Below are 26,841 nucleotides of genomic sequence, written 5' to 3' on the forward strand. Positions count from 1 at the left end.
TTAGAAGTGAGGTGATGCTGAATGATTATTGAGATCAATTGTTTTGAAGTTCCCTTGACTTTCAGCAGTGTTAATTTCATTACAATCACATTGGAGGATTAAGTTGGCAGAGAAAAATTACCAGAATAAGGACTATGCTCATCTTCCATTTGATAGTTTTACTCTTCTGTAGACAAAGGATGGTGGTGATGATTTATTGTGAGATTAGTCATGCTTGAACACATACATATACCCACACAATTTAACTCCTGAGATGACCATGCAGGCAATTCACTTCCAAAGACTTTGTAAGCTGGAATAAGGAAGTCCTTTAGTTTAGATAATGAATCCTTCATTATCAGAATGTGTTAGAATGCTCCTTTGTTATTTTATTTGCGTGGTAACAGGAGAAATTTGGCAACTGATAGAGCATGGCTAATAGTACTTAAACTTTCTAGTATCTTCTAGGCATGTTTGTACAGAAGCAGCTGCACATATACTTAATTATATCTTGTTTATCTCAACAAAATATATACTTTCAATTTTCACCAATCAGAATTAGGTTTAATATCACTGACATATTTCATGAAATTTGTTGTTTTGCAGCAGCAGTACATAACAATAAAAACCATGTTATAATAATTATATATACAAAAGAAAATTACGTAACTAGCGCAAAAAGAAAGGGGATTAAAAATAATGAAGTGGTGTTCATGGGTTCACTTTCCATTCAGAAATCTGATGGCAGTAGGAAGAAGCTGTTCCTCAAACATTGAAAGTGTCTTCTGGCTCCTATGCTTCCTCCTTCATGGTAGTAATGAGAAGAAGGCATATTGTGAATGGTAAGGATCCTTAATGATGGATGCTGCCTTTTTGGAGCATCGCTCTTTGAAAGGGACTTTGTATGCTGGGAAGGCTCGCACCCATGATGGAACTCATTGAGTTTAAAACTTCTTGCAGCTTTTTTCGATCTTGTCTTGTGCAGTGGCCCCTCTGTACCAGAATGCAATGCAGCCAGTTAGAATACTCCCCACAATAGTTCTGTATAATTTTGTGTATTTTTGGTGACATAACAATTCTCTTCAAGCTCCTAATGAAATATAGTTGCTGTCTTGCCACCTTTGAAATTGCATCAATATATTGCACTCGGGATAGATCTTCAGACATATTGACATCCAGGAACTTGAAGCCACTTACCCTTTCCACTGCTAATACCTCAATGAGGATTGGTGTGTGCTCCCTTAACTTTCACTTCCTGAAGTCCACAATTCATTCCTTAGTCTTACTAACACTGAGTGTAATGCTGTTGCTGCATCACCACTCACCCAAATGATCTCTCTCGCCTATATGCGTCCTCATCACCATCTGAAATTCTGCCAGCTATCGTTGTGTCATTGGCAAATTTATAAATGACATTTGCGCTGTGCCCAGCCACACAATTGTGAGTGGAGAAAGAGTAGGGCAGTGGGCAAAGCATGCATTCTTGAGGTGTACCATGTTACGGATTCAAGCAACAATAAATATATGAGTTAGGCAAGGGTTTTTATAACAAATAACACGTTTATTAAACACTATAACAAACCCCCATAAAGTAAACAAATCACTAACGTAACTGGAAATCAGCTGCTGTGCGGCAGCTTAAACAGTTCTTAAAGCAATGAAGCTTAAGCAGTTCTTAAAGCAATGTTGCAAAAACAGTTCTTTAAAGTAGTATTGCCAAAAGTTCAAAATGCTCACAGTCCATTTAAGGGAGAGACTTTTAAAGACGATTTAAATTCTCTTTCACGTCGTGTTGCTTCAGTTCCCAAGATCGAACTTTTTCCCACGAAGAATTTACGAAATGAAACTGCTTAAAAGCACTGACCTTTCCTTTACAGAACTATTCCCAATCCTTTCTGCTATTTCGCAGGGATTAGCACAAGAACAGTCAACGAATTCCTTCCGAATAAGGATCAAACAAGGTCGAACTTGTTTCACCGTCAAAATCGATTCTCCTCGATCTTTAACTCCCGAACTCCGATCTTCACTCTCCACTGATTCTCAACTAGCAGTATTGTAAAGAAACTGCGGGCAATGACCTTTTAAACTTTAGGCATTAGATAAAACTTCATCTTTCAACTAAACTGCGTCATCACATTAAATCACACAGTGGCATATAGTCAACATGGCAAATCCAGCCACGAACTGCCCCTCCTCACAGGGAGGGGTCCTCCTTTTATACCCTGTAAAAAAAAACCTGTCACGTGACCTCTGCTGGCGGGAAAATGAAGTCACTCCACCATCACAAGACCATTACCTCAAGTCCATTATAGCTTCAACCCCAGTCACGTGACAAGGGTACCACTGTCACGTGTCACGAGTACATAACAACCAGTATTGATTGTCAGTGGGGAAGAGAGATTATTTCTAATTCAGTGAATTGTTTCTTTTTGGATTTTTTTCCTGCAAAATTTAACAAATCATGTTGATGTTACATGATCATTGATGGAGTTCCAGAAAACCTTTGGAAATAACAAAAATCAAACTTGATTGATGTATCTAGCCACAGGTGAGGTTCTAAAACACTGGTTAGTTGCTAATGTTCTGTTGTTCAAGAAGGCGAAATAGGGATAGGCCTGGAAACCCTAGACTGGTAAATCACTTATCAGTGGTAGGAAAGCTATTGGAGACGAGTCTTAGAGATGGGATTTATGAGCATTTGGAAAACTATGGTGTAATTATGGACAAGCCAGCATGTCTTTGTGAGGGGCAAGTCATGAGTTTTCAGGAAATGAAGCTGACCAATGAAGGTAGAGCTGTGCTTATTGTCAAATAGTGTGTTAAAATCTACTTAGACAAGGTTTCTCATGATAGGCCCATCCAGAAAATTAAGGTGCACGTAATCTATGTTGACTTGGCCATTGAATTGAGCTATCACCTTTGTAAGAGCTGGAAAGCAATCTGAAGCAAGAGTATAGCCACCCACAGGAATTCTGGCACCTGTTCACGACTGGCCTGGAGAAACAACTAAAGTTTCCATGGCACATTGTCAAGACCACTTTGAGACCAAGTATCCTCCTAATCTCAGGCAAAATAACACATTAACTTGCTGGAGCTGATAGTATCATGGGAGGAGCATCTGGAGGAGGCTCATGAGAGTAAGCTTGTCAGATACGAGAAACTGGTCAGCGACTGTCGGAGGCAGGGATGGAAAGCAAAGTGTATGCTCTTTGAAGTGGGCTTCCAGGGCTTTACTGGGCAGTCTCTTCACAGAGCCCTCAGCGTATTGGACATCACTGGTACAAAGAGGCAAAGAGCGATCAACAACATTACCGAGGCAGCAGAGAAAGCCTCAAGATGACTCCGGATGAAGAGAGCAAGTCCATGGGGATTTGCAGCACATGCTACCTGAACACCAGCCCTGACTTGATCAACCACAGCTGGGTCTCCTGGGTGAGGGTGCCTGATATTGAAAGACCTGAAACACCCGATGACCTCAGGTTACATCACTGGTGATGTGTTCAGAGCACCGTGTGATGTATTCTTCAAACATAGCTGATCCCATTATCCTAAAAGTCAAAAACCCACTTTCACTTGCTATTTCTGCAGCAGCAATATTACTACAGGCAGGCAACTAACCGTTTACTAATACTGTAAAATAATTTGCATGTTAAAGCTAACTACAAATTTAAAATTAAATTCTAACTGCATAACAGCAATAGTAGAGTGAGAGAACCCTTTCACCTATTTATATACTTATCACATTCCCAAGCTTCTTAAAAATTTTAAGCTACATTCTGTGACCATTTGATAAAATGTGTCCTGTTTCATCAGTATTTGAGAACCACAGATATTTGTCAATAAATTTTACCAGAAATATAAGGACTTCATATATCTACCTCAATTACTTATGACATTTTGTCCACTTGTTAAATTTTAGTTTGCGGTCCTCTTTCTAAGTAATAATGTATCGTGAGATGATGCATGCTGGATGCACCAGTTTACTTGTAATTTTTATTTGTTTAATGACAGCATGAGCCGAAATGATTTGGCGAGGACTTTTTGCTGTGGTTGACGGAGAAGTCTTGATCTATGCTCTTGTTCTCTTAGTGGTTTGTCAGTCTTCACTGTAAATTCTTTATAGTTCAGTATCAATATTTTATTTAATCAGAAAACTGAATTCATTCTGAGGAACCATTGTAAAGCCAGGAATGTAAGAAACATGATTTGAATTGAATCGACTTTATTTCTTACATCCTTCACATGCAGGAGGAGTAAAAATCTTTACGTTACGTCTCCATCTAAATGTACAATATGCAATCATAGTAATTTATAATGAATAGAACAGGTAATGTAATATAGAGTACACTCTAATCAACATGAGTTAATCAGTCCAATGGTCTGGTGGAGGAAGCTGTACCCAGAACTTGTTGGTCCTGGCTTTTATGTTGCGGTACCATTTCCCAGATGGATTTAATGAAATCATAAGCAATGCCCTTTATAATTTCAAAATATTTACTTAAGCACTGAATTATGAATTCCAAGAACAGTTTTTTTTAACACTTTTATAACAAATAACAAATTGATAGTTGAAAATCTGACAAAATAAGGCTGTTCTAATTGATTGACAAACTCAAATGATTCTTTGGTCCATGTCTTTCTGGGTTTTGCATAATAAGTCCCTATATCAGAGATGGGAAAGTTAGATATAGATGAATTTTATCATCACTTTCAAAGACACAATTGTGGTTTGTTCAGTATGTTATTACATGGAGAAAGTCGCTGGCCGGAAGTAATTTATCATTTGAAATTCATTGTAGTATTTTGTATAAGTCAGTATTCTCCCTGACTTACAAATAGAAATATTTGTATCAAAAATGTTGGGGTTTAACAGATGAACATAATATCCAGTATTTGCTTAATTGATGCACAGGAGAATGAATGACTTGAAAATGTCACTCAATATACTTCTAAACAGAAGTCTAAATTATTGGAGACATTTTAAGTATTAGTGCACTATAATGGTGAGATTCAGAGAGGATGTATTATATAGAGGCTGCTGATATAAAGGGAGATATGCAAATTTTTTGAATGACGTTGAACATGGGAAAATTCTTTGTTGCGACATCTACAATTTAGTACATATTTTGTATTTTAATCCGTTTATCCAAATTTTGGACAAGTGACACTACAATTCATACAGTGTCAATACTTGTCTCTCCCTGCCTGATCCTCACTGAGTGGTATTATTTTTTAATTTGAGATTTTTCTCACTTTAATTAAGTAAGATTTAAATTTCTGGATCCTGGCTTTCAAAACATTGATTACGTATTGTTCATGCTGGAAATTAATTTTAACAGTGTAAAGATACAGACAGTGCACAAAAATCATGAGTAAAAAGTGTCAATAAATTTTAAAACAAGAGTATTGCTCCCAAATAGAGAGGATATTTAGGGTGAGCTCTTAGTTTATATTAGAATACTAGTGACTTGGGGGAGATAAAAATTTGATTATTCAGCACTTTTGCGTTGAACTAAGTAGCTGATATTGAAGAGTTTTGTTCAATCATTGATGAAGATAGTGTGCCACAGCTCTTCACCTCAGTAAAAGGATGCTTTTGAAGGCAAGGAACATTTCCACACTCAACAAGCTAGTCAAAGTTTCAAAGCAACATAGAAATATCCCTGGTGTGATCTTTCATCTTAGCAGGAAAGAAAAAAATTAAAGATAAACATCATGTTAAAAAGAACAGAACTAAGGGAAGGTTCAGCTAGGGAAGGAAAATAAATACATGCTCAAGGGAGAGTATGGAAAATGGAGAGAAAGCATCATGCTGAAAATGAGAAATGACTAGGGGGGAAAAAAACCGAATGCCTACCTGGAATATATATTTTTTAAAAACATTGGCAACTGATAATGTTCCAGCTAATAAAGTCCATAAAATCCGGAGAGACATTTCAGTGCAGTGAGGGAACTGTACTGCACTATTAGAAGTGTAATGCTTCAGGTCCATCTTCAAGCAAAACTTCCTTACACCACTGCATTTCAAATCATAGTCGGCGACTTTATCCAGGCCTATTCGAAGAAAACCCTACATAATTATCACCAGCATGTAACCTGTTGCACCAGAGGTCCCAACACACACCACTGCTACACTATGACAAGGAAAGCCTAACATTCCTTTCCAAGATCACATTTTGGCAAATCAGACTACTTGGCTTTTCTCCTGATAGCTGTATACAAACAGAGCCGAAAAGCAAGGCACCAGAGATCAAGACAACTAAGATGTGATCGTTGGAGGCAGAGTAATGGCTACAGGATTGCCTTGAGTAGATGGACTGGGTCGTGTTCAAGAACTCATCTGTGGACCTGAATGACTACAATGAATAGCAGACTTTATTAAAACAACTGTAGATGAGTGTGTCCCCATGAAATTGTTCACGGTTTATTCCAATCAGAAACCCTGGATAAACCATGAAATCAGAATTTGCTGAGAGTCAGATCAGAGGCATTCAAGTCTGGAGATCAAGAATGCTACAAGAGGTGCAGGTATGTGCACAGAACTGTGCTCAGTTCTGGTCGCCTCACTACAGGAAGGATGTGGAAACCGTAGAAAGGGTGCAGAGGAGATTTACAAGGATTTTGCCTGGATTGGGGAGCATGCCTTATGAAGACAGGTTGAGTGAACTTGGCCTTTTCTCCTTGGAGCGACAGAGGATGAGTGAGAGGTGACCTGATAGAGGTGTATAAGATGATGAAATGCATTGATTGTGTGGATAGTCAGAGGCTTTGTCCCATGGCTGAAATGGCTGCCACAAGAGGGCATAGGTTTAGGTGCTTGGGAGCAGGTACAGAGGAGATGTCAGGGGTAAGTCTTTTACGCAGAGAGTGGTGAGTGCATGGAATGGGCTACTGGCAATGGTGGTGGAGGCGAATACTGGTGGTGGTGGAGGTGGAGGATCTTTTAAGAGACTTTTGGATAGGTGCATGGATCTTAGAAAAATAGAGAGCTGTGGGTAACCCTAGTAATTTCTAAGGTAGGGACATGTTCGGTACAACTTTGTGGGCTGAAGGGCCTGTATTGTGCTGTAGGTTTTCTGTGTTTTCTATGTCTCTGTTTTTCTATGATCTCCAGAAAGCCATCTCAAGGGTGAAGTGAAGATTCTGGAATCAACAGGGGATGTTCAACAGCTGTGGCAGGATTTGAATGCCACAATCTCTTACAAAGTTAAATCTTGCGACAAAGGGGATGGCAAAACTTTGCTTCTGAATGGGCTAAATGCCTTAAATGCTTGCTTTATCCACCAGAACAGAGAGGAATCATCGCACACCCCCATGTCTTAAGATGATCGTTTGGTCTCAGTATCTGAAGATGACTTGCGGGCTGTCCTTCAAAAGAGTGAATCCAAGGAAAGCATCTGGTCCAGTCCGAGTACCTGGTCAAGTACTGAAGACCTGTGCTGACCAACTAGCTGGTGTCTTCAAGCTCTTGCTTCAGCAGTGTGTGGTACCCACCTACTTCAAGCAGGCTTCAATTATACCAGTGCCCAAAAAGAACACCTCTACACAACCACACCACAGTAACCATTCCCTTATTAAATTAATGAATACAAAATAAATACCTGGTTGTTCCTCAACAAAATTTGTCTTATCAAATGACAATTTAGCAGGAAATTGTAATATGGATGAGCCTGTGTTACTTGCAATATGGAGACATTGAGTATTGAAGAACCTGCCTCAATAGCTATTGCCCAGTTGCACTTTCATCCACAATGAAGTGTTTTGAGAGGCTGATGTTAAGGCATGTCAGCTTCTGTCTTAATGGTGACTTGGATCTGCTCCAGTTTGCCTGCCAGAGCAACAGGTCTATAGCGATGCCATCTCATTGGCTCTGCATATAGCCCTGGAACATCTGGACATCAAAAATGCATACACCAGGGTGCTCTTTATCAGCTACAGCTCAGCATTTAATCATCCTCTCAAAACTAAGCAGTATACTCGAAGACATGGGTCTCGGTACCCCCTCGTGCAATTGAACCTCAGTCAATTTGGATTGACAAAAGCATCTCCACAATATCCATCAGCACTGGAGCACTGCGGGGATGTGTACTTAGCCTTCTGCTCTACTCACTTTGCACCTGTGACTGTGTGCTTAGATACAACTCCAACACCATGTACAAGTTTGCTGACAACACCACTGTTGTGGGCTCTATCAAAGGGAGTGATGAATCAGCATACAAGAGGGAGATTGAAAACTTGGCTGAGTGGTGTAATAACAACAACCTCTCAATGTCAATAAAACCAAGGAACTGACTGTAGACTTCAGGAGAGGGAAAGCAGAGGTTCATTGGCCAGTAATCATCAGAGGAACAAAGGTGAAGGGGGTCAGTAACTTTAAATTCCTGGGTGTCACTAGCTCAAAGGACCTGTCCTGGACCCATCATATAACTATAATTTCAAAGACAGCATCACAGTGCCTCTGCTTCTACGGGAGTCTAGGGTTATTTGCCCTGTCATCAAAAACACTGCCAAATTTCTATAGACATGTGGTGGAAAATGTGCTGACTGATTGCATTACAGCCTGGTATGGAGATATCAATGTCTTTGAGCGGAAAATCCTACAAAAGGTAGTGGATTCTGCCCAGTACATCACGGTAAACTCCTCATTGAGCACATCTACGTGAAATGCTGCCATAGAAAAGCAGCAGCATCATCATCAAACATCCTCATCACCCAAGCCGTGCTCTTGTTTTCACTGATGCCTTCAGGTAGAAGGTACAAGTGCCTCAGGACTGGCACCACCAGGTTCAAGAACAGTTGCTATCCCTCAACCATTGGGCTCTTGAACAAAAAGGGATAAATATGCTCATTCTATTTATGGTGTTTTCTCAACCGATGGTCTCAGTTTTAGGAATTTATCGTGTTATTGTGTAGTTGTCACTTATCACTATTTATTTATATTTGCATTTGCACAATTGTTCATTGATCCTGTTTACAGTTACTGTTCTATAGATTTGCAAAGTATGCCTGCAGGGAAAAGAATGTCAGGGTTGTATGTGGTGACATGTATTTACACTGATAATAAATTTTACTTTGAAATTTGAGAAGAACATAAGAGATCCAATGATTATTTTGAAGCCTGATGGAGTTTCCTCTGTTGTGCAGGTTGATACTTAGACTATCATTAGTATGACCTTGCAGAAAGCAAATCCACTGCTATATTCTTCTCCTTGTTACAGCAAAAGATTATGCCATTTAACCACCCAGTCAGTGCTGGCTCCTGATAGAGCAATCTCAGTAGTCCCATTTGCCTTTTCCTTATTTTTCTGCAGCCCTAAAAGACTTAAAAGTGTAATTCACAGTTGTCAATTTCTACATTAAACAATGCTAAGATTTCAGAATTGGAATCTTGGAGCTGATCTATCAAAGGCACACTTACACATCAAGTCATCTACTCCAAAGCTTAGTTCTGCACCCAAGGTGCTCTAAGCTAAAATGTGACCTATTCAGATTCTGTGGAAGCCACAGTGAGAGGCTTGCCAATGTGATGCTGTGTTCCCCATGCACTCAGGTCATTACTTGCAATGTGATTTACAAAATTCCCTGCCACCTCAGTCAGTCTGAACTCTGCCAACGCATGTCAATATTGCATGGGAGCCTTGGAAGTCAGAAACTGCTGCAAGATGAGAGGGTGTAGAATGAACAAAGGTACAACTTGTAGCTTGTATTTTTTGAACTGTGTTGCAGAAAATTGGTTTTGTTAACCTTGGTAATAAAGAATTATAAAGAAAGGAATCACTGCCAGGGTGATGTTGCCACTAGAAGTTAATGATCAACTGTTATTTTATTATTCGTTGTACTAATTTAGTTAATTAATAGTTAATTATAGCAAAATCCAAATGTTTATGTCATGCATTTAAATAAATATCTAAGTTCTGAATGCAGCATGATAAGTGAGAAAGGGGGGCATGGACCTTTTGCAGTTAGCAAAAATTCTGATGCCACTAAGGCCATCATGTCATACTCCTTTAAACGCAATACACTCCCACCCTAATAAGCATAACTGTCACATAGTTTGAAAAGCATTACTGTGTATTAATAAAGATATTAAAACATTTAAATACATAAAAGTTAATGATATTAGCTAGCAAGCTCTTGTGGGCTGAATATATTGACCTTAGAAGCAGTAATATAGCTTTGAAATTGTGAAATGGAACTCTTAAACAAAGACATCTCTGTTTGACAGTGCCTAGCAGGCAGTCATCTGCAATAAGTGGTTTCAGACATCTGACCACAATACCCTACAAAAGATTGTGAGGACTGCTGAGAGGTTCATCGGGATCTCTCTTCAGCTCATCTGAGATGCATCTCAGGAGCGTTGTGTACACGAGGCTCATAGTACATTTCAAAGTAGAGAGTCTATTTGAAATTTGCAAATCTATCTCTTCAGAAGCTCTGGTTGTTACTAATTCTATTGAATTCTCAAAAAGGTTTGTTCTATAGCATAAGTTTTCATCAGGCAGGAGGTACCATACCATTAGGACAAGGCCAGTTAGGATAGGAAACAGCTTTTTCCCCAGATCATAAGGCTACTGAACTCCTGCCACCACCCAGGTCTCATTAAGTATGAAGCGCCAGTAGCATAGGCTATTTACTTTTTTGATATGTGTTGTAAATTCTCCTTAATTATTTGTGGTAATATTGCGTTATATATCGTGTGAGAGTTATGTGTACTGTGTTGAAATTTGCTTTGTTGGAACTGTTATAAATGGAGTTCTCCAAGAAATTATTTATGACAGCTCTAACATGCAAAGCTGGGTATAACCAGTGACATAATAATCTAGGTACTAGTGGTAACTAATTTCTGTTTCATTTTCAGGCTGAAAGCCCATCAAAGACTTCACACAGGGAAAACGTTTAACTGTGAATCAGAAGGCTGCACTAAGTACTTTACTACACTCAGTGACCTGAGGAAGCATGTCCGAACGCATACAGGAGAGAAGCCATTTAGGTAAACGTGTTCTCTGGTTCCTCCATTGTTTTGCAAAGTTAATTTATATGTAGTTTGGGTTAGAAAGTGATGCTAGAGTAGAAGATGAGGAATCTTGTTTCTGCTGCCAACTTGATTTACCCATTTTCAAACCAAGAAAGCTATTCTAATGGAATAACACACTACTTTTTCCAAATAAGTACATTTCAAAGTAGAGAGTCTGTATGAAATTTGCAGATCTATCTCTTCAGAAGCTCTGGTTGTTACTAATTCTATTGAATTCTCAAAAGGTTTGTTTCATACCATAAGTTTTCATTGTTAATCCCTGTTTTTTTTTTATAATGCAGGTCTTCAGAAATACAAACCCCATTTCCAGAAAAGTTGGGATATTTTCCAAAATGCAATAAAAACAAAAATCTGTGATATGTTAATTCACGTGAACCTTTATTTAACTGACAAAGTACAAAAAAAAAGATTTTCAATAGTTTTACTGACCAACTTAATTGTATTTTGTAAATATACACAAATTTAGAATTTGATGGCTGCAACACACTCAACAAAAGTTGGGACAGAGGTATGTTTACCATTACCTTTCCTTTTATTAATACTTTTTAATCGTTTTGGAATTGAGGATGCTAATTGTAGTAGATTTGCAATTGGAAATTTTGTCCATTCTTGCTTGATATAAGATTTCAGCTGCTCAACAGTCCGTGGTTTCCGTTGTCTGATTCTCTTCTTCATGATGCACCATACATTTTCAATAGGAGACAGATCTGGACTGGCAGCAGGCCAGTCAAGCACACACACTCTGTGTCTACAAAGCCATGCTGTTGTAGCCCATGCAGAATGTGGTCTGGCATTATCCTGCTGAAATAAGCATGGACGTCCCAGGAAGAGACATCGCCTTGATGGCAACATATGTCTCTCTAAAATCCTAATATACGCCTCAGAGTCAATGGTACCTTCACATACATGCAACTCACCCATGCCATGGGCACTGATGCACCCCCATACCATCACAGATGCTGGCTTTTGCACCTTTCGCTGATAACAATCAGGATGGTCATTTTCATCTTTGGCACGGAGAAGTCAACACCCGTTTTTTCCAAAACCTAGCTGAAATGTGGACTCATCTGACCACAGCACATGGTTCCACAGTCTTTCAGTCCATCTGAGATGAGCTTGGGCCCAGAGAACTCTCTAGTGTTTCTGCATAGAGTTGATGTATGGCTTCCTCCTTGCATAATACAGTTTCAAGTTGCATTTCTGGATGCAGCGACGGACTGTGTTAAGTGACAATGGTTTTCCGAAGTACTCCCGAGCCCAGGTGGCTATAATTGTCACAGTAGCATGGCGGTTTCTTAGGCAGTGCCGCCTGAGGGCTCGAGGATCACGTGCATTCAACAGTGGTTTCCGACCTTGCCCTTTACGCACTGAGATGTCTCTGAATTCTCTGAATCTTTTCACAATATTATGTACTGTAGGTGTTGAAAGACCTAAATTCTCTGCAATCTTGCGTTGAGAAATGTTCCTTTTGAACTGACTAACAATTCTCTCACGAATTTTGGCACAAAGGGGTGAGCCACGACCCATCCTTGCTTGCAAAGACTGAGCCTTTGATGGATGCTACTTTTATACACAGTCATGATACCTCACCTGCTACCAATTAGCCTGCTTAATGTGGAGTCTTCCAAACCGGTGTTACTTGAATATTCTATGCACTTTTCAATCTTATTTTAACTCTGCCCCAACTTTTGTTGAGTGTGTTGCAGCCATCAAATTCTAAATTTGTGTATATTTACAAAATACAATTAAGTTGGTCGGTAAAACTATTGAAAATCTTTCCTTTGTACTTTTGTCAGTTAAATAAAGGTTCACATGAATTAACATATCTCAGACTTCTGTTTTTATTGCATTTTGGAAAATATCCCAACTTTCCTGGAAATGGGGTTTGTACATTTGAATAGTTTTCAAATACATTCATAATAAGTATTTCTGTACATAGAGGAAGTAAATATTATTGATCCAAGACAAATGTCAAATCGTCATGTGAAATGAAGCAAATTTAATGAAAAACTGTGTGTAATATTCTCTCACTTGAAAATTCACGCCTCCACAACTGTACTCACTCCCACGCGCCATCACACAACTAGTACTGCCCATTGGCTGCTCACCTTTCAAACAAAATGGTAGCTACTTTTTAGGACATTATTTATTGATCTCACTTGACGTGGATATTTTTGTGGTTCTGCTATCTTATTGTTGTGTCGTCTGATGGATAATGAAATTGCTCTTTTTGAATGAGTTGTTAATTGCATTAGAGATATCACTTTTACAAAATTTGACCTGATCTGAGGAAGCTTGGGTATAGATGGAAACTCTTGTGCCTTCTTGTCTCCTCTTAATTCATGTTCTCTGATTTTTTTTTTGTAAAAGTTTAAACCTCCAACTTAACCACAAGAATTTAATCTTCAAACAATGCTTCAAATAAAGGAAATTTAATGCTTCTACCCCCCTCATCCCTGCATCCATAATCTTTCTAGTAATATCTATTTTGCTCCCTTTGCCACCGTCTGACAGCCAGCGTCAACATTTTGTCATTGTTCATTGCAGCATAGGGTGTAGTGTCATTCCATCCTCTGAGTCAATTCCACTGTTCAGTGAGGTTGTTGAACTGTATCCTAACTCCATCCAGTTGTCTTGGCTCCATGTCCATATGTTGCATTTGTAGGTGTGATCATGATGGCTGTGGGAAGGCCTTTGCTGCCAGTCACCATCTCAGAACTCACGTCAGAACACACACAGGTAATCAGTCTTTTTCTTCTAACCCTCTCTCTTTCACTCCTTACGATAAAGTTTACTGAATTATGTCCAGCCTACTCTTAGATGGTAGAAATATTTAGTGCAAATATTTCCACAAACCCTCCCAATTTCTGCTGGGTTTAGTTTTGTATAGGTGAGTTTTACAATTGAAAGTTCAAGTAATACAACAAATCACTAGAATGAATGGTACTGCAGGTCTTCTATCCTTAATACGTTAACATTTTTTTAAATTAAAGTTTGGGGAGAGAACAGAAAGACCTACTCTGACACCAAGTGCCAAATTGCAGTCTGAATAATAGCAACTTAAGATATTTAGATGAATGTGAAATTAAATTCTCCACCTCAGTATTCCCTGTAGCATTGGTCTTGATGCTGTCTGTTCATCATTACATTCCACAGCCACATTTCAGGCAGCAGGGGAAATTTTTAACATCTAATTTAATTGAAAATCTTGGCAATATTAAGAAAGAATTCATTTGCATAAATCCGTACACTATACTATATTGTTGAAAATAGCTTCTTGTAATAAAACACAAAAGTAACCACTTCTGCATGCTTCACTCCAGAAATTGAGTTATATATCACACTTGTGCAAGAGATGTGATTTCTACCTTTGGACACAGCACATAACATGCCAACTCAGGGTAACAACGTCTTAGTAGCTATCACTGTTGAGCACACTTGAGACAACATGAACATCCCAGTAAAGAGGCTGTTATTTATTTCAATTTCATACTTAAAATAAACCCCTTGGATGCTTTATACTTCAGAAGGTGCCAGGTAATTTCAGCTGTAGCAGGCAAGCCTGCCTCCCAAGCTTTAAGATAGGAGACCTCCAACATTTTTGTTTTCCACCCAGCATCGGCCACATCACTGCTGGCCAGCCCCTTAATAGAGCACGTGCACATTGATAACTTCCTTTCCCCACTACAGTAATTACACAGGATCTAATGCCTCCTAACCCTTAAAACCACCCTGAGCCCACTTTCCAGCCTAGAAAAACTGCTTAGCAGCATAGAGCCCAGTGAAGTTTGCATCAGAGCAAAACACCATCTCTAGGAGCAAGTATAAGCTTCATTCATACATTCAGTACAAAAAAATTAGGCAGGTTTTGTGGATTTTAAGATATTTTCCATATTTAGGAAGTTTTAGGAAATGAAAAGCATTACTTTGTAATGGCATACTCAAAACAATCGTTCTTAAAATGTATGACCACTTTATTTTTAGTTGCTGTACGTTTTTCATAGATGCAGACCCAATGCTGGTGGATCAAAATCTCTAATAAAATTGGAGGCTATTTTAAGGATCCTTTGCTGTGTTTTGTTCACTTAGCATTAATTACATTGATGGGATGCAAAACTAAAAATTAAAGGTGAATAATGCACTCTATTTGTGCTAAATTAAGACACATAGTGCTGTTTATTTCAGTACACCCTACTTGAAAATTGTTCATTATCTGAATGAAATATGATTGTATCCATTTTCAAATGACACCACCAGTCTTGTGTGACTACATCATCCACATTCAAGTGATGCAATTTCAGTATCGTGCATGGGGGATTTTGAACACTCACAGAGAAGCAATATTTACACAATTGTTTAAACAGTGTTTCCATGAGCAATGCCCAGTCAGTGCAGGGAAACTGACATGATTTGATATTTTTTATAATTTCTTTTCTCACGGACTCCATCCAACCACCATTCATTCAAACCCCATACCATCCAGGCTCTGCTTAGGGGTCCCAAGCCACATGTTCTCTTGGCCTGCCATTGATGTTGAGCCTTGAGCATGACTGTATTTTGTTATGGTTTGGCCTTTAATTATGCCAGTAAAGAAGCAGAAACTTTAGGCTATGGTATTTGTATTAGAAGTATTTAAACAATATTGTCTTGCCAAATGCTCCACGACCTTTTTAAATAAAAAAATTCACACATGATGATTTTACATTGTAAAGTTGCCAGCACCCCTGCTTTGTACTGTTATATTGCTGTTGGCAATTATTCTGACTACAAGTTATTTATAGCAGCAATCATCACAGAATGCAAGCAGACCCCAGTGGGATATTGCCTGCACTTTTCTACTTGAGTTATCTTTCCTGGGAAGTCTATTGAAGAATGTAGAAACATGAAAAGGGGAATTATTCAGAGTTGTATGTAGTGCAGAGCCAGCTACTGTCAGTTTAAATGTATTCATTTATTTAAATGCTATTGCAAATGTTTTTGTTTTGCTCTATTTGACGGAATTTGAGTGAAACTGTAGACATGTTTACAACTTAAAAACCAGATTGGTATTGTGTTGTGATAGGTGAGCGACCCTTCTTATGCCCTAGTGATGGCTGTGAAAAGACTTTCAGCACACAGTATAGTCTCAAGAGCCACATGAAGGCCCACGATAAAGATAACTCATTTACTGCATCGAACCAGAATTCTGTGAATGAGGTTAGTAACTGTATATTGTTGTTCTTTTGGAATCCTCTGCTAAAAGTGTACTTAGCTACGGACCAGTGTTTCATACTGCATACATTGCACTTGATCAACATTTGCAAAGTGTGGAGAAGTTAAGTGGTAGAGGTAACAGTGTTTGAAATAACACACTAACACTAAGTGTTAAGTGCTGTTATGTTTAAAAATGGAAATAGATTACTGTGTAGAATGGAGATGTCTTCTGAGATGTATTTTCAGAAATAACAGTAATATTGAGCTTTGTAAATATTTGACATTGCAAACTGTACTTTTCTATTGAAAATTTTAAATATTTAAAGTCATTGCAACATTGAATTAAATTATTGTGAAGAGGTTGGAATTAGTTTTCTATTTACCACGTTAACTTATGAGAGAGAGATACCATCTTATCTTAATATTGGAATTAGTGCAGTGCAATCCCTCTACTGAACTGTGTTGGTGTTCGAGATTTAATATTTTTTATGACTCTTCATTCCTTTGTCAAGTCTGCAAATATTGCAATGTAAATATACCTGCTTCTGTTAAAAGAATCATAGGACATTAAGTATTGCTTATCATGGATTCTCTCCATTCTATTAAAAACAGCTTTGAGTTGTATTTGAATTTTGTATGTAGATTTCTAAGTGCTGTTTTCACTTGTGTCTATAGGAAACAAACCATTCACTTTGTTTGAGTGATCTGAGCTTGATATCCACGGATTCAGAACTCAGAGAAAATTCACAGTTGGTAAGATTCTACATGTTGATGATTAAGCAGTATTCAGATCCTTAGATGCAATTATGTTTAATCTAAGGCTTTTTAAAAAGCACATTTGTAGCTCCAGTAAGACATCATTGAACTGTTTGATGGTTGGCTAAATTGAAAAAAGTAACAAGCCAATTCTTTCAACATACACTGAATATATAATTCACCTTCATTTGTATTCTTTTAGTCATTTCAAAAGACAGAAGAGGTACCTGATTAATGCAAAATGACAAATGCAGCACTTCTTTTTAAAAAGGGCTGTAAGAATATGCCTGGAAACTACAGACCATTTTAATAATAAAGGAAAAAACTGATATAACAACACTTTATGTAGATTTATAAATTTGATTGATAAAGGAGACCCAACGTGGATTTGTAAAATAAAAGTATGTTTGATTAAATTGATGGAATGTTTTGATGGTGATAATGGAATCTCCTCCCTCTTTGGGCACTCCCTGTGGTTACAGCTTAGCTTGCTTCCCCACCAGTTTATGAGTTCACAGGTGGCTGATGAAGCCACTGTGGGAACACCAGACTCCTTTATAGATGGGACAGGATGTGCCTGATGATGCGGATGGGTGGTTAGTTTCTGAGGTAGTGTGCGCCTTCCACCATTTACACCAGACTTTAGTGCACTGCCAATCTAGAATGAGTCTACACTGATTGGCCTAATCTCAGATAATAATGAGGCAGCCTACAGAGAAGAAGTCATCACCCTGAGACAGTGGTGTCAAGAAGACAACCTCTCCCTCAATGTCGCAAAAACAAAGGAGCTGGTCGTGGACTACAGGAGGAATGGAGACAGGCTAGCCCCTATTGACATTAATGGATCTGGGGTTGAGAGGATGAACAGCTTGAAGTTACTTGGCATCCACATCACTGAGGATCTCAAGTAATTTGTACATACTGGCAGTGTGTTTAAAAAAAAAAGCACTACAGCGCTTCTTTCTCCTCAGACGGTCGAAGAAGTTTGGTATGGGCCCCCAAATCCTAAGAACTTTCTACAGGGGCACAATTGAGAGCACCCTGACTGGCTGCATCATTTACTGGTATAGGAACTGTACTTTCCTCAATTGCAGGACTCTGCAGAGAGTGTGTGGACAGCCCAGCGCATCTGTAGGTGTGAACTTCCTACTATTCAGGACATTTACAAAGACAGCTGTGCAAAAGGGCCCAAAGAATCATTGGGGACCCGAGTCACCCCAACCACAACCTGTTCAGCTGCTACCATCCAGGAAACGGTACCACAGCATAAAAGCTAGGACCAACAAGCTCCAGGACAGCTTCTTCCACCAAGCCATCAGACAGATTAATTCACGCTAACACAATTGTATTACTATGCTATATTGACTATCCTGCTGTAAATAATATTTATTATAAATTACTAGGTTGCACATGGCACATATTTACTCCTCACATATATGAAGGATGTAAGTAATAAAGTCAATTCAATTCAATTCATCAGCGAGGATGTTTTTCCCACAGAAACCTTGATTACAATTTTAATATTTCTGTGTGGTGATCTCTTTTAAGGGCAGTTGGAGACGATGTTGAGAGTCCAATGTAAGACATTTGAATAGTGTGATGTGCTCAGTATAAACAATTGAGTGTAGTTCAACATCAAGGCTGGGGATTTAGCCAGGAAGAGAATGTTGACATTTTGTATAACTTTCCAGTTGGTTGGAAAGTTTGAACATTGAATATCAGAGACCAAGGTGTTTAGTGGAAATAGACTGGTAGAGGCTCTTTGTCTTGCAGAGACTGAGTGTAATACACATCCTTGCTTGTGCTTCAGTGAAGAAGTCAATAAGTCTTGAGCACAATCTTCAGACACAAGCATATTGCAGCTTAGTTATTCCAAGTTGGGGCGACTTTGCCTTTTCTTTTTTTTTGAGTTGGGAAAAGGCTTTATTTCCTTAAAATGTACACGGGAAACCCGACTTTGCCTTTTCTGTCGCTTTAGGTTGAATAGTTTCCTATTAATTTTGAAGGTTAACTCCACTCTTGTAGGAGCGTGATTAAAAGTGAGTTTCAACATAGTGGTGGGAAAGATTAAAGTGTTTGGGCAATGACAGTCTTGTTTGACACTTTTAAAATTGGTTCTGTTGCAAACCCATTGATTAATTTCATAGCTTGTGTATGTCAATATAAGACAAATCAGAAGGATAATAAATTAGAATAAAGGAGTTGGCAATAACAGGTCATTTGTCAGAATGAAAGATAGCATATAGTGATTGAAAAGTGCAGCGGGGGGGAACTGGTACTGTAAAACTGATGTTAAAAATGGGTAAAACGGAAATGCCCAGCAAGACAGACAGTATTACAGACAGAAATTTTTGGGTTGATATGCATGTTTGGAGTATAATGTTATTGGTGCAGCATAACTCTAAGTTGTTGGAGAACTTTTTGAAGTCAAAAGTTGAATTACTTTTCTATGATTCCCTCAGTCTTTTCCCCAAACTGTTTTCCAACCATACCAATCGTCGTGCATGTTAATACCTAATTTTGTTTCTGTTTAGACCCAAGGACGTGACCTGAGCACAATTTCAGCAGAAAGCATCTTTGAATCCATGTTTCATAATACTGATAGCTGCAACAGCCCCAATGGCTCTCAGCAGACTGGTAAGAACGAGTTAATCTGTGTTTGCTTTTGTCATTGTTTATTTAAATTTAATTACATCTTGTCTATTCTAGTCAATGTTTTCAACATCTGTGGATTTTGTATTTAATGATTTACTACTTCAAAAACAATTCTTTGGTAGCTTACTAATTATAAGAACAGTTTTAACATTCATGCTAGGGCAATTTTTAGACATGATTTTCAGGAATAAGACCATAAGATAAAGGAGTGGGATTAATCCATTAGGCCCATTGAGTCTACTGCCATTTCATCATGACTGATCCATTTTCCCTCTCAGCCCCTATTTCCTGCCTTCTCCTCTTATCCCTTCATTCCCTGATTAATCAAGAATTTATCAATGTCTGCCTTAAGTATACATAAACATTTAGCATACATGGCAGCCAGTAGCAACAAATTCCACAGATTCACCACTCTCTGGCTAAAGAATTTCCTCCTCATCTCTGTTCTAAAGAGACGCTCCTCTATTCTGAGGATGTGCCCTGGGGTCTTAAATTCTCCCACCAGAGGAAACATTATCTCCACATCCACTGTATCGAGGCCTTTCAACATTCAGTAGGTTTCAATGAGGTCCCCCCCATTCTTCTGAATTCTAGTGAATACAGGCGCAGTCATCAAACGTTCTTCATACGACAAGCCATTCAATCCTGGAATCATTTTTGTGAGCTTCCTTTGAAATCTCTCCTGTCAGCACATCCTTTCTAAAATAGAGGACCCAAATTTGCTCACAATACTCCCAAGTGATGCTTTACCAATGCTTTATAAAGCCTCAACATTACATATTTGCTCTTAGATTCCAGTCCACATTTGCCTTCTTCACCACTGACTCAGCCTGAAAATTAATCTTTGGGGAGTCATACACAAGGACTCTCAAATCCCTTTGCGCCTCAGATTTTTAAATTTTCTCTCCATATACAAAATATTCTACCCTTTTATTTATTCTACTTAAGTGCATGGCCGTGCACTTGTCAACAATATTCCATTTGCCACTTCTTTGCCAGTTTTCCTAAAGTCTGAGTCCTTTTGTAGCCTTTCTACTTCCTCAAAGCTATCTGCCCCTCCATCTATCTGTGTATTATCCATAAACTTGGCAACAAAGCCATCAATTCCGTCATCCAGGTCATTGACGTATAATGTTAAAAGAAGTGATCCCAACAACACCCCTGTGCATCACCACTAGTCACCAGCAACCAAGCAGAAAAGGCTCCCTTTATTCCCACTCTTTGCCTCCTGCCAATCTGCTACTGCTTTATCCATGCTAGTATTTTCCTGTAATACCATGAGCTTTTACCTTGTTAAACAGCCTCACGCTGGGCATCTTGTCAAAGGTCTTCTGAAAATCCATGTAAGCAACATCCACTGATTTTCCCTTGTCTATCCTGATTGTTATTTCTTCAAAGAATTTCAACAGATTTCCATGCCGACTATGACCTTTTTTATCACATGCCTCCAAGTACCCCAAAACCACATTCCATCCTTCACAATCGATTCCAACATCTTCCGAACCACTGAGGTCAGACTAACTGGCTTATAATTTCTTTTCTCCTGCCTCTCTCCCTTCTTGAAGAGTGGAGTGACATTTGCAATTTTCCAGTCTTCTAAAACCATTCCAAAATCAAGTGATTCTTAACAGATTGTGTCTAATATCTCCACAATCTCTTCAACCATCTTGTTCAGAACCCTGGGTGTAGTCCATCTGGTTAAGGTGACTTCAGACCTTTCAATTTCCCAAGAACTTTTTGCCTAGCAATGGCAACTTCACACACTTCTGAACCCTGAAACTCTGGAACTTCCACCATACCGCTAGTGTCCTCCACAGTGAAGACTGATGCAAAGTACTTATTCAGTTCATCTGCCATTTTCTTGTCTCCCATTACTACCTCTCTAGCATCATCTTCCAGCCGTCGGATACCCACTTTTGCCTCCCTTTTACACTTCTGTATCTGAAGAAAGTTTTGACATCCTCTTTAATATTATTGGCTATCTTACTTTAGTATTATATCTTTACCTTAATGACTTTTTTTAGTTGCCTTCTGTTGTTTGTTTTTTTAAAAACTTCCCAATCCTCTAATTTCCCACTGATTTTTGCTCTATTATGTACCTTCCCTTTGACTTTAATGTTGCCTTAGATTTCTCTTGTTAGCCATGGTTGTGTCATTTTGCCTTTCTTCCTCTTTGGGATGTATATATCCTGTGCCTTCCAAATTGATTCCAGAAATTCCAGCCATTGCTGTTCTGCCGTCATCTGTGTGTTCTTTTCCAATCAATTCTGGCCAACTGCTTTCTCATGTCTCTGTAATCCCTTTGCTCCACTCTAATACTGATACATCTGATTTAACTTCTCCTTTTCAAATTTCAAGGTGAATTTGTTCATATTTTTATCATTTCTTTTGAAGGGTAAGCTCTCTAATCAAGTCCACTTCATTGCACAACACCCAGTCCGGAATAGCTGTTCCCTGAGTGGACTCAACCACAAGCTGCTCTAAAAAGCCATCTCGCAGGAATTCTAGAAAAATCCCCCTCTTGGGATCCAGTGCTGACCTTAGTTTTCCAATCTACCTGTTTATTGAAATCCCCCATGACTATTGTGCCATTGTTCTTTTGGCATTACATTTTCTACTTCCTGTTGTAATTTATAAACCATATCCTTACTACTGTTTGCTGGTCTGTACACATCTCCCATCAGGTTCTTTTTACCTTTAGCTCTACTCACAACAATTCAACACCTTGCAACCCTATGTCATCTCTTTCTAATGATTTGATTTAATTTTTTACCAACAGAGCCATGCCACAACCTCTTGCTTCCTGCCTATCCTTTTGATACGTGTATCCATGGATTTTAAGCTCCCAACTATAATTCTTTCAGCCATGATTCTATGATGCCTACAGCATCATACATGCAATCTGTAGCTTTGCTACGTTCATCGCCCTCTTCCATGTGAATTCAAATATAACACCTTCAGTCCTGTATTCACCTTTTTCGATTTTGTCCACCTTTTACATTGTGACTCATCCCGTTGACTGCAATTTTGCCTTGTCATCAGCCTCTGTTTGCTAGGAGTCTCACTACATATTGCTTCTGTTTCTAAACCATCTACTCATCCTCTGGACTAACTCTGGTTCCCATTCCCCTGCCAAATTAGTTTAAGGATAAGAATAATTTTAAGGATTTATATTTACCTGCTTATAAATGTAAACTTTTAATGTTAAAATATATGGATTAATAATTTTGGATGGGTTAAGTTTACATAAGCTTGCTTATTTAGATATTTTACTAAACAGACTTGTACAGTGGCATGAAAAAGTTTGGGCACCCCATTTAAAATTTCTGTTACTGTGAATGGTTAAGTGAGTAGAAGATGAACTGAGCTCCAAAAGTCATAAAGTTAAAAATGAAACATTCATTTCAACATTCTAAGCAAGATTAGTGTGTTTTTTTGAAATAAAGGAAAGGAGCACTATGCAAAAGTTTGGGCACCCCAAGAGATTTGAGCTCTCAGATAACAGGTCAAAGGCCTTATTTGGCTTGTTAGGGCTATGGCTTGTTCACAATCATAATTAGGAAAGGCCAGTGTGAGAGTAAGTGTTCAGCATAGACTAGAAGCGCCGAGATGGCCTGTTTCCATGCTGTAATTGTTATATAGTTATATGATGCAAATTTCAAAGCAAATACCCTGACTCCTCAAACCTTGTCCCAACAATCAGCAGCCATAGGCTCCTCTAAGCAGCTGCCTAGACCTCTGAAAATTAAAATAAATAATGCCCACAAAGCAGGAGAAGGCTATAAGAAGATAGAAATATGTACACAATGCTGGAAGAACTCAGCAGGTCAGGCAGCATCCGTGAGAAAAGAATAGCCAACGTTTCGGGCCGAGACCCTTCATCAGGATGAAGTGTATACCCTGCGGTATACACCCTGCATATGAACTGCAGAGTCCTCGAAAAATGAGTACAATCCACAAATCCCACAGATAAAACCTTGCCCAAGACCTGAGACTCCTGCACCTTCCTCCAGCAGTGGCAAGGGAGAAGGAGTCCAGGCAAGTGCAGAAGATGGTGCCAAGCACCCGCTTGCTTTCCGCTCTCGTTCTCGATGATTTCAACCTTGCTCAACGCTTTAATGAGTGAGTTGGTGGGGAATTGAAGCCGATCATGGGTTTGCACTCTGCCAATACACTCCATTCTCAACCAAGCCGAATTCCCTTGGAGCCACAGATCACTTCGTCAACCCAGAAACTCATAATCAAAATATAAATTACAGGCTCCAATTGTATACATTAGTAGTCAAAGTTTATTTAAAAAATGGAGAAGGAAAAGTAGTTTTTTGAATTATCTGCAGGCTGTTGCCTTTTGTTGCGTTGGTCACTGACGCCATCTCCCGTGACCCAAATTATTTAGGAAATAAGCTGTTCCAGTAAAAGTCTCATTTTGCATTTCTTACTAGTCTGTGAATTTTAAGCTTTAATGTCCTATTGTGTGTTTATGGGTGGTCATTTTATCACAATGATGCATTTCACTGTGGTTTTATGTTTAATTGCTTGTGTTAATGACTTACGCACATGTTTAAAAAAAGCAGTACATAGACACTCCTGTTAAATGGAGAAATCTATCAGAGAAGAATGAACCCTGATTTAGTGCTCCCTATAGCCAAATGTTTGAAACTATTATTCTAATAATTGTTATGCTAGAATTCCCATCATGCTAATCAACTGATTTGCAAAAATAATAATTATCCTGTTGAATGTATACAAAATTCTGTGAAACACAAAGTAATTGCATTTGAATATTATTTTAATATTTTTTTATTTAAATAGTTATAAAAGAATTGAAAATGTATCAAACTCTCCTCTACAAATATTAAGTATTTAAGTTGCATTATTTGCAGCTTAGTATTATCTTATATTTTGTATACTGTGATTAGGCCACCCAATCTACCCTTTTTGGCTAGAATTTTGCTGGAATGAACCTACTGTTTTCCAAGCAGTGATAGCTGGAGTAACAATTAATTGTACTAGCCATGAGCAGATCCCACATGCAAGGTACCATGTTACTGTGGCTTCAGTCAAACCGTATGTTTCAGCCTTGCTGATCAGAGTGATCTTTGCAATGTATTTTGTTTTGCTGTCTGCTATGAGGGTGACATCAGAAAATTGGCTGAAAACTAATGTGTGTGTCCAAACTATTACACAACATGCCACACAGCCATCAATAATGGAAAACAGTCATGTAGGAGAGGCTGCGGTTGTAAGAATATAGAGAACTGAATTTTGTAGTTCTCATATAAGAATGAGAAAATTTAACTACAATGTTAGCTGCTAAAAGGTGAATTACTATCACATGACTAGTCAATTAAATGTGTTTTCCGTTGGAAATTTCAAAAATACACTGTAGCTATTAATGTTAAACTCTACTCATTATTTTTTAATCTCTACGTGGACCTATTTTGTAGCAGGTTGACTAGAAAGAAATTTGGTTTAAAGGGTTAAGAAATAGTATTAAGTTTGAAACTTGTTTGAAAGTTCCTTGTAAATTGATAAATTGTGATTTTGTTTTAAATAATTTTGGGGGAAAAATTGTTCTTTTCTCTCCTAAAACTAAAGATGGAGTATGTGGAATAGCTGGAACGTTTGGGACTGACCCTCAGCCCGCACCCATTGTTAATACGGCTCTAGAAGATTCTGGATCGTTGTTGTCATTTCCCATCCCACTTCAAACCATGTCACAGCCAAATATTGAGAGACAATTCCAGCAAGCAGCAGACACCACCTCCACATCATTGGATGCTTTGGCTACCAACTCTCATCAAACAGCATTTGGGAATCCTGTTGGCATTTTACAGACACCTCAAGTGCCTGTCCCACCAGTGACACAGTTTTCAACTACTCAACAAGAGTTTGTTCAGCCTTGCTCAACACCACAACAGCCGACGCAAGGACTTTCAGCTATGTCTAGTAATGGCCTTGCATCATCCAGTAACACAGAACCAATGCCACCTATGGTACAGACTGTGCCTTTAGCTACTAATAGTTCTTCTATAACCATTAATCCGTCACAAAACGCCACTATTCTTCAGCCCAGCATTGTAATGGCCGACCAGAACTTGCAATGGATCATAAATGGAGCCAATACAGTTCAACAAAATTCTGAGAAAACGGTGAGTGTTTTGAAAAACATTACTGATCTGTTGGACAAATAACTCAGGTGTTTTGCTAAAATCTACTGTAATCAGCCTGATAAACTTAGAAAAAAACATGATATAGAAGTCGGTGGAGAATCATTTGATTTGCTCTTCCAATATAGACTAATCCTGCATTTGTTAAATATTGCTTTTGGATAAGGTTTGTCCTTCTGCTTGATGGGATTAGAGGTTGAACACCATCAGGCATGAGTGAGCCAAATGTCCTCTTGTTTGGTTTCATTGGTACTTTCTTTAAAGCTCGGCATGGATTTGCCCCCAATTCTCTGGCAAATATTAGTCATAGTAATACAGCAGAGCAGCAAACCCTTCAGCCCGTATTTGGGCTATCAAGTACAGATTATCTCATTTAACTGCACTTGGGCTGTGTACAGATGCTGCTCAAATGTGTCAAGGATACCTGCCTCAACCATCTTTTCAGGCAGTTCATTTCATAGATTCCAACCATCCTGTGGGTAAATGTTTTTCCTGAGACCCCCTGTATACCTCTTGCAACTCTTCCAGTCACCTCTACTATCCCTGCTACACTATCCTATCTCTAAAGAAAAACCTTTCATAATGATATATATTGGGTCCCTTCCTGTTTCTGTCCCCCAGCCCCCCTCCTTAGCTTCCTCTGCTCAGAGGAAAACAAATCTTTGTATCCCCACCCATGCAATCTTCCTAAAATGTAACAACCAGAAATAAACATAATGCTCCACTGTGGCCTAACCAACCTTTTATAAAGTTGTACCATGACTTCTGGCTAGTAAGAGCAAGCAGTCTATAAGCTGCCTTCACCTCCCTGTCAACCTGTGCTGCTGCCATCTTCAGGGATCGTCGACCATACATACATCAAAGCCCCTCCTTGTGTTGAACCATTCATAGTGTTTTCTTTACTTTTGTTAGGTGCATAAAGTACATAACCTCATACTTGTTGAGATTAAGTTTCATCTGTCATTGCCCTATCCAGTTTACCATAGCATTCTGTAGTCTAAGTCAGACCCTCATATTTATCCCTCAGTCTTTAACATGCTGCCTGGATTAGAG

At 38.7% G+C, this 26,841-nt stretch overlaps 1 protein-coding gene across 5 annotated transcripts in view; it reads left to right on the top strand.

Annotated features, from left to right (window-relative positions):
* Positions 1–26,841, top strand: part of mtf1 (metal-regulatory transcription factor 1) — a 99,556-nt gene that overhangs the window by 56,686 nt on the left and 16,029 nt on the right. For all 5 annotated transcript variants that reach the window (XM_059954333.1, XM_059954332.1, XM_059954335.1 and 2 more), the window contains exons 4-9: positions 10,838–10,969; positions 13,680–13,753; positions 16,077–16,210; positions 16,883–16,960; positions 19,498–19,600; positions 25,217–25,770. In XM_059954333.1, coding sequence (XP_059810316.1) covers positions 10,838–10,969; positions 13,680–13,753; positions 16,077–16,210; positions 16,883–16,960; positions 19,498–19,600; positions 25,217–25,770 — 1,075 coding nt within the window. The remainder of the gene's footprint in view (positions 1–10,837; positions 10,970–13,679; positions 13,754–16,076; positions 16,211–16,882; positions 16,961–19,497; positions 19,601–25,216; positions 25,771–26,841) is intronic.

The sequence above is a fragment of the Hypanus sabinus genome, chromosome 30, assembly GCF_030144855.1.
Source record: "Hypanus sabinus isolate sHypSab1 chromosome 30, sHypSab1.hap1, whole genome shotgun sequence".
In the NCBI taxonomy this organism is placed as follows: Eukaryota; Metazoa; Chordata; class Chondrichthyes; order Myliobatiformes; family Dasyatidae; genus Hypanus; species Hypanus sabinus.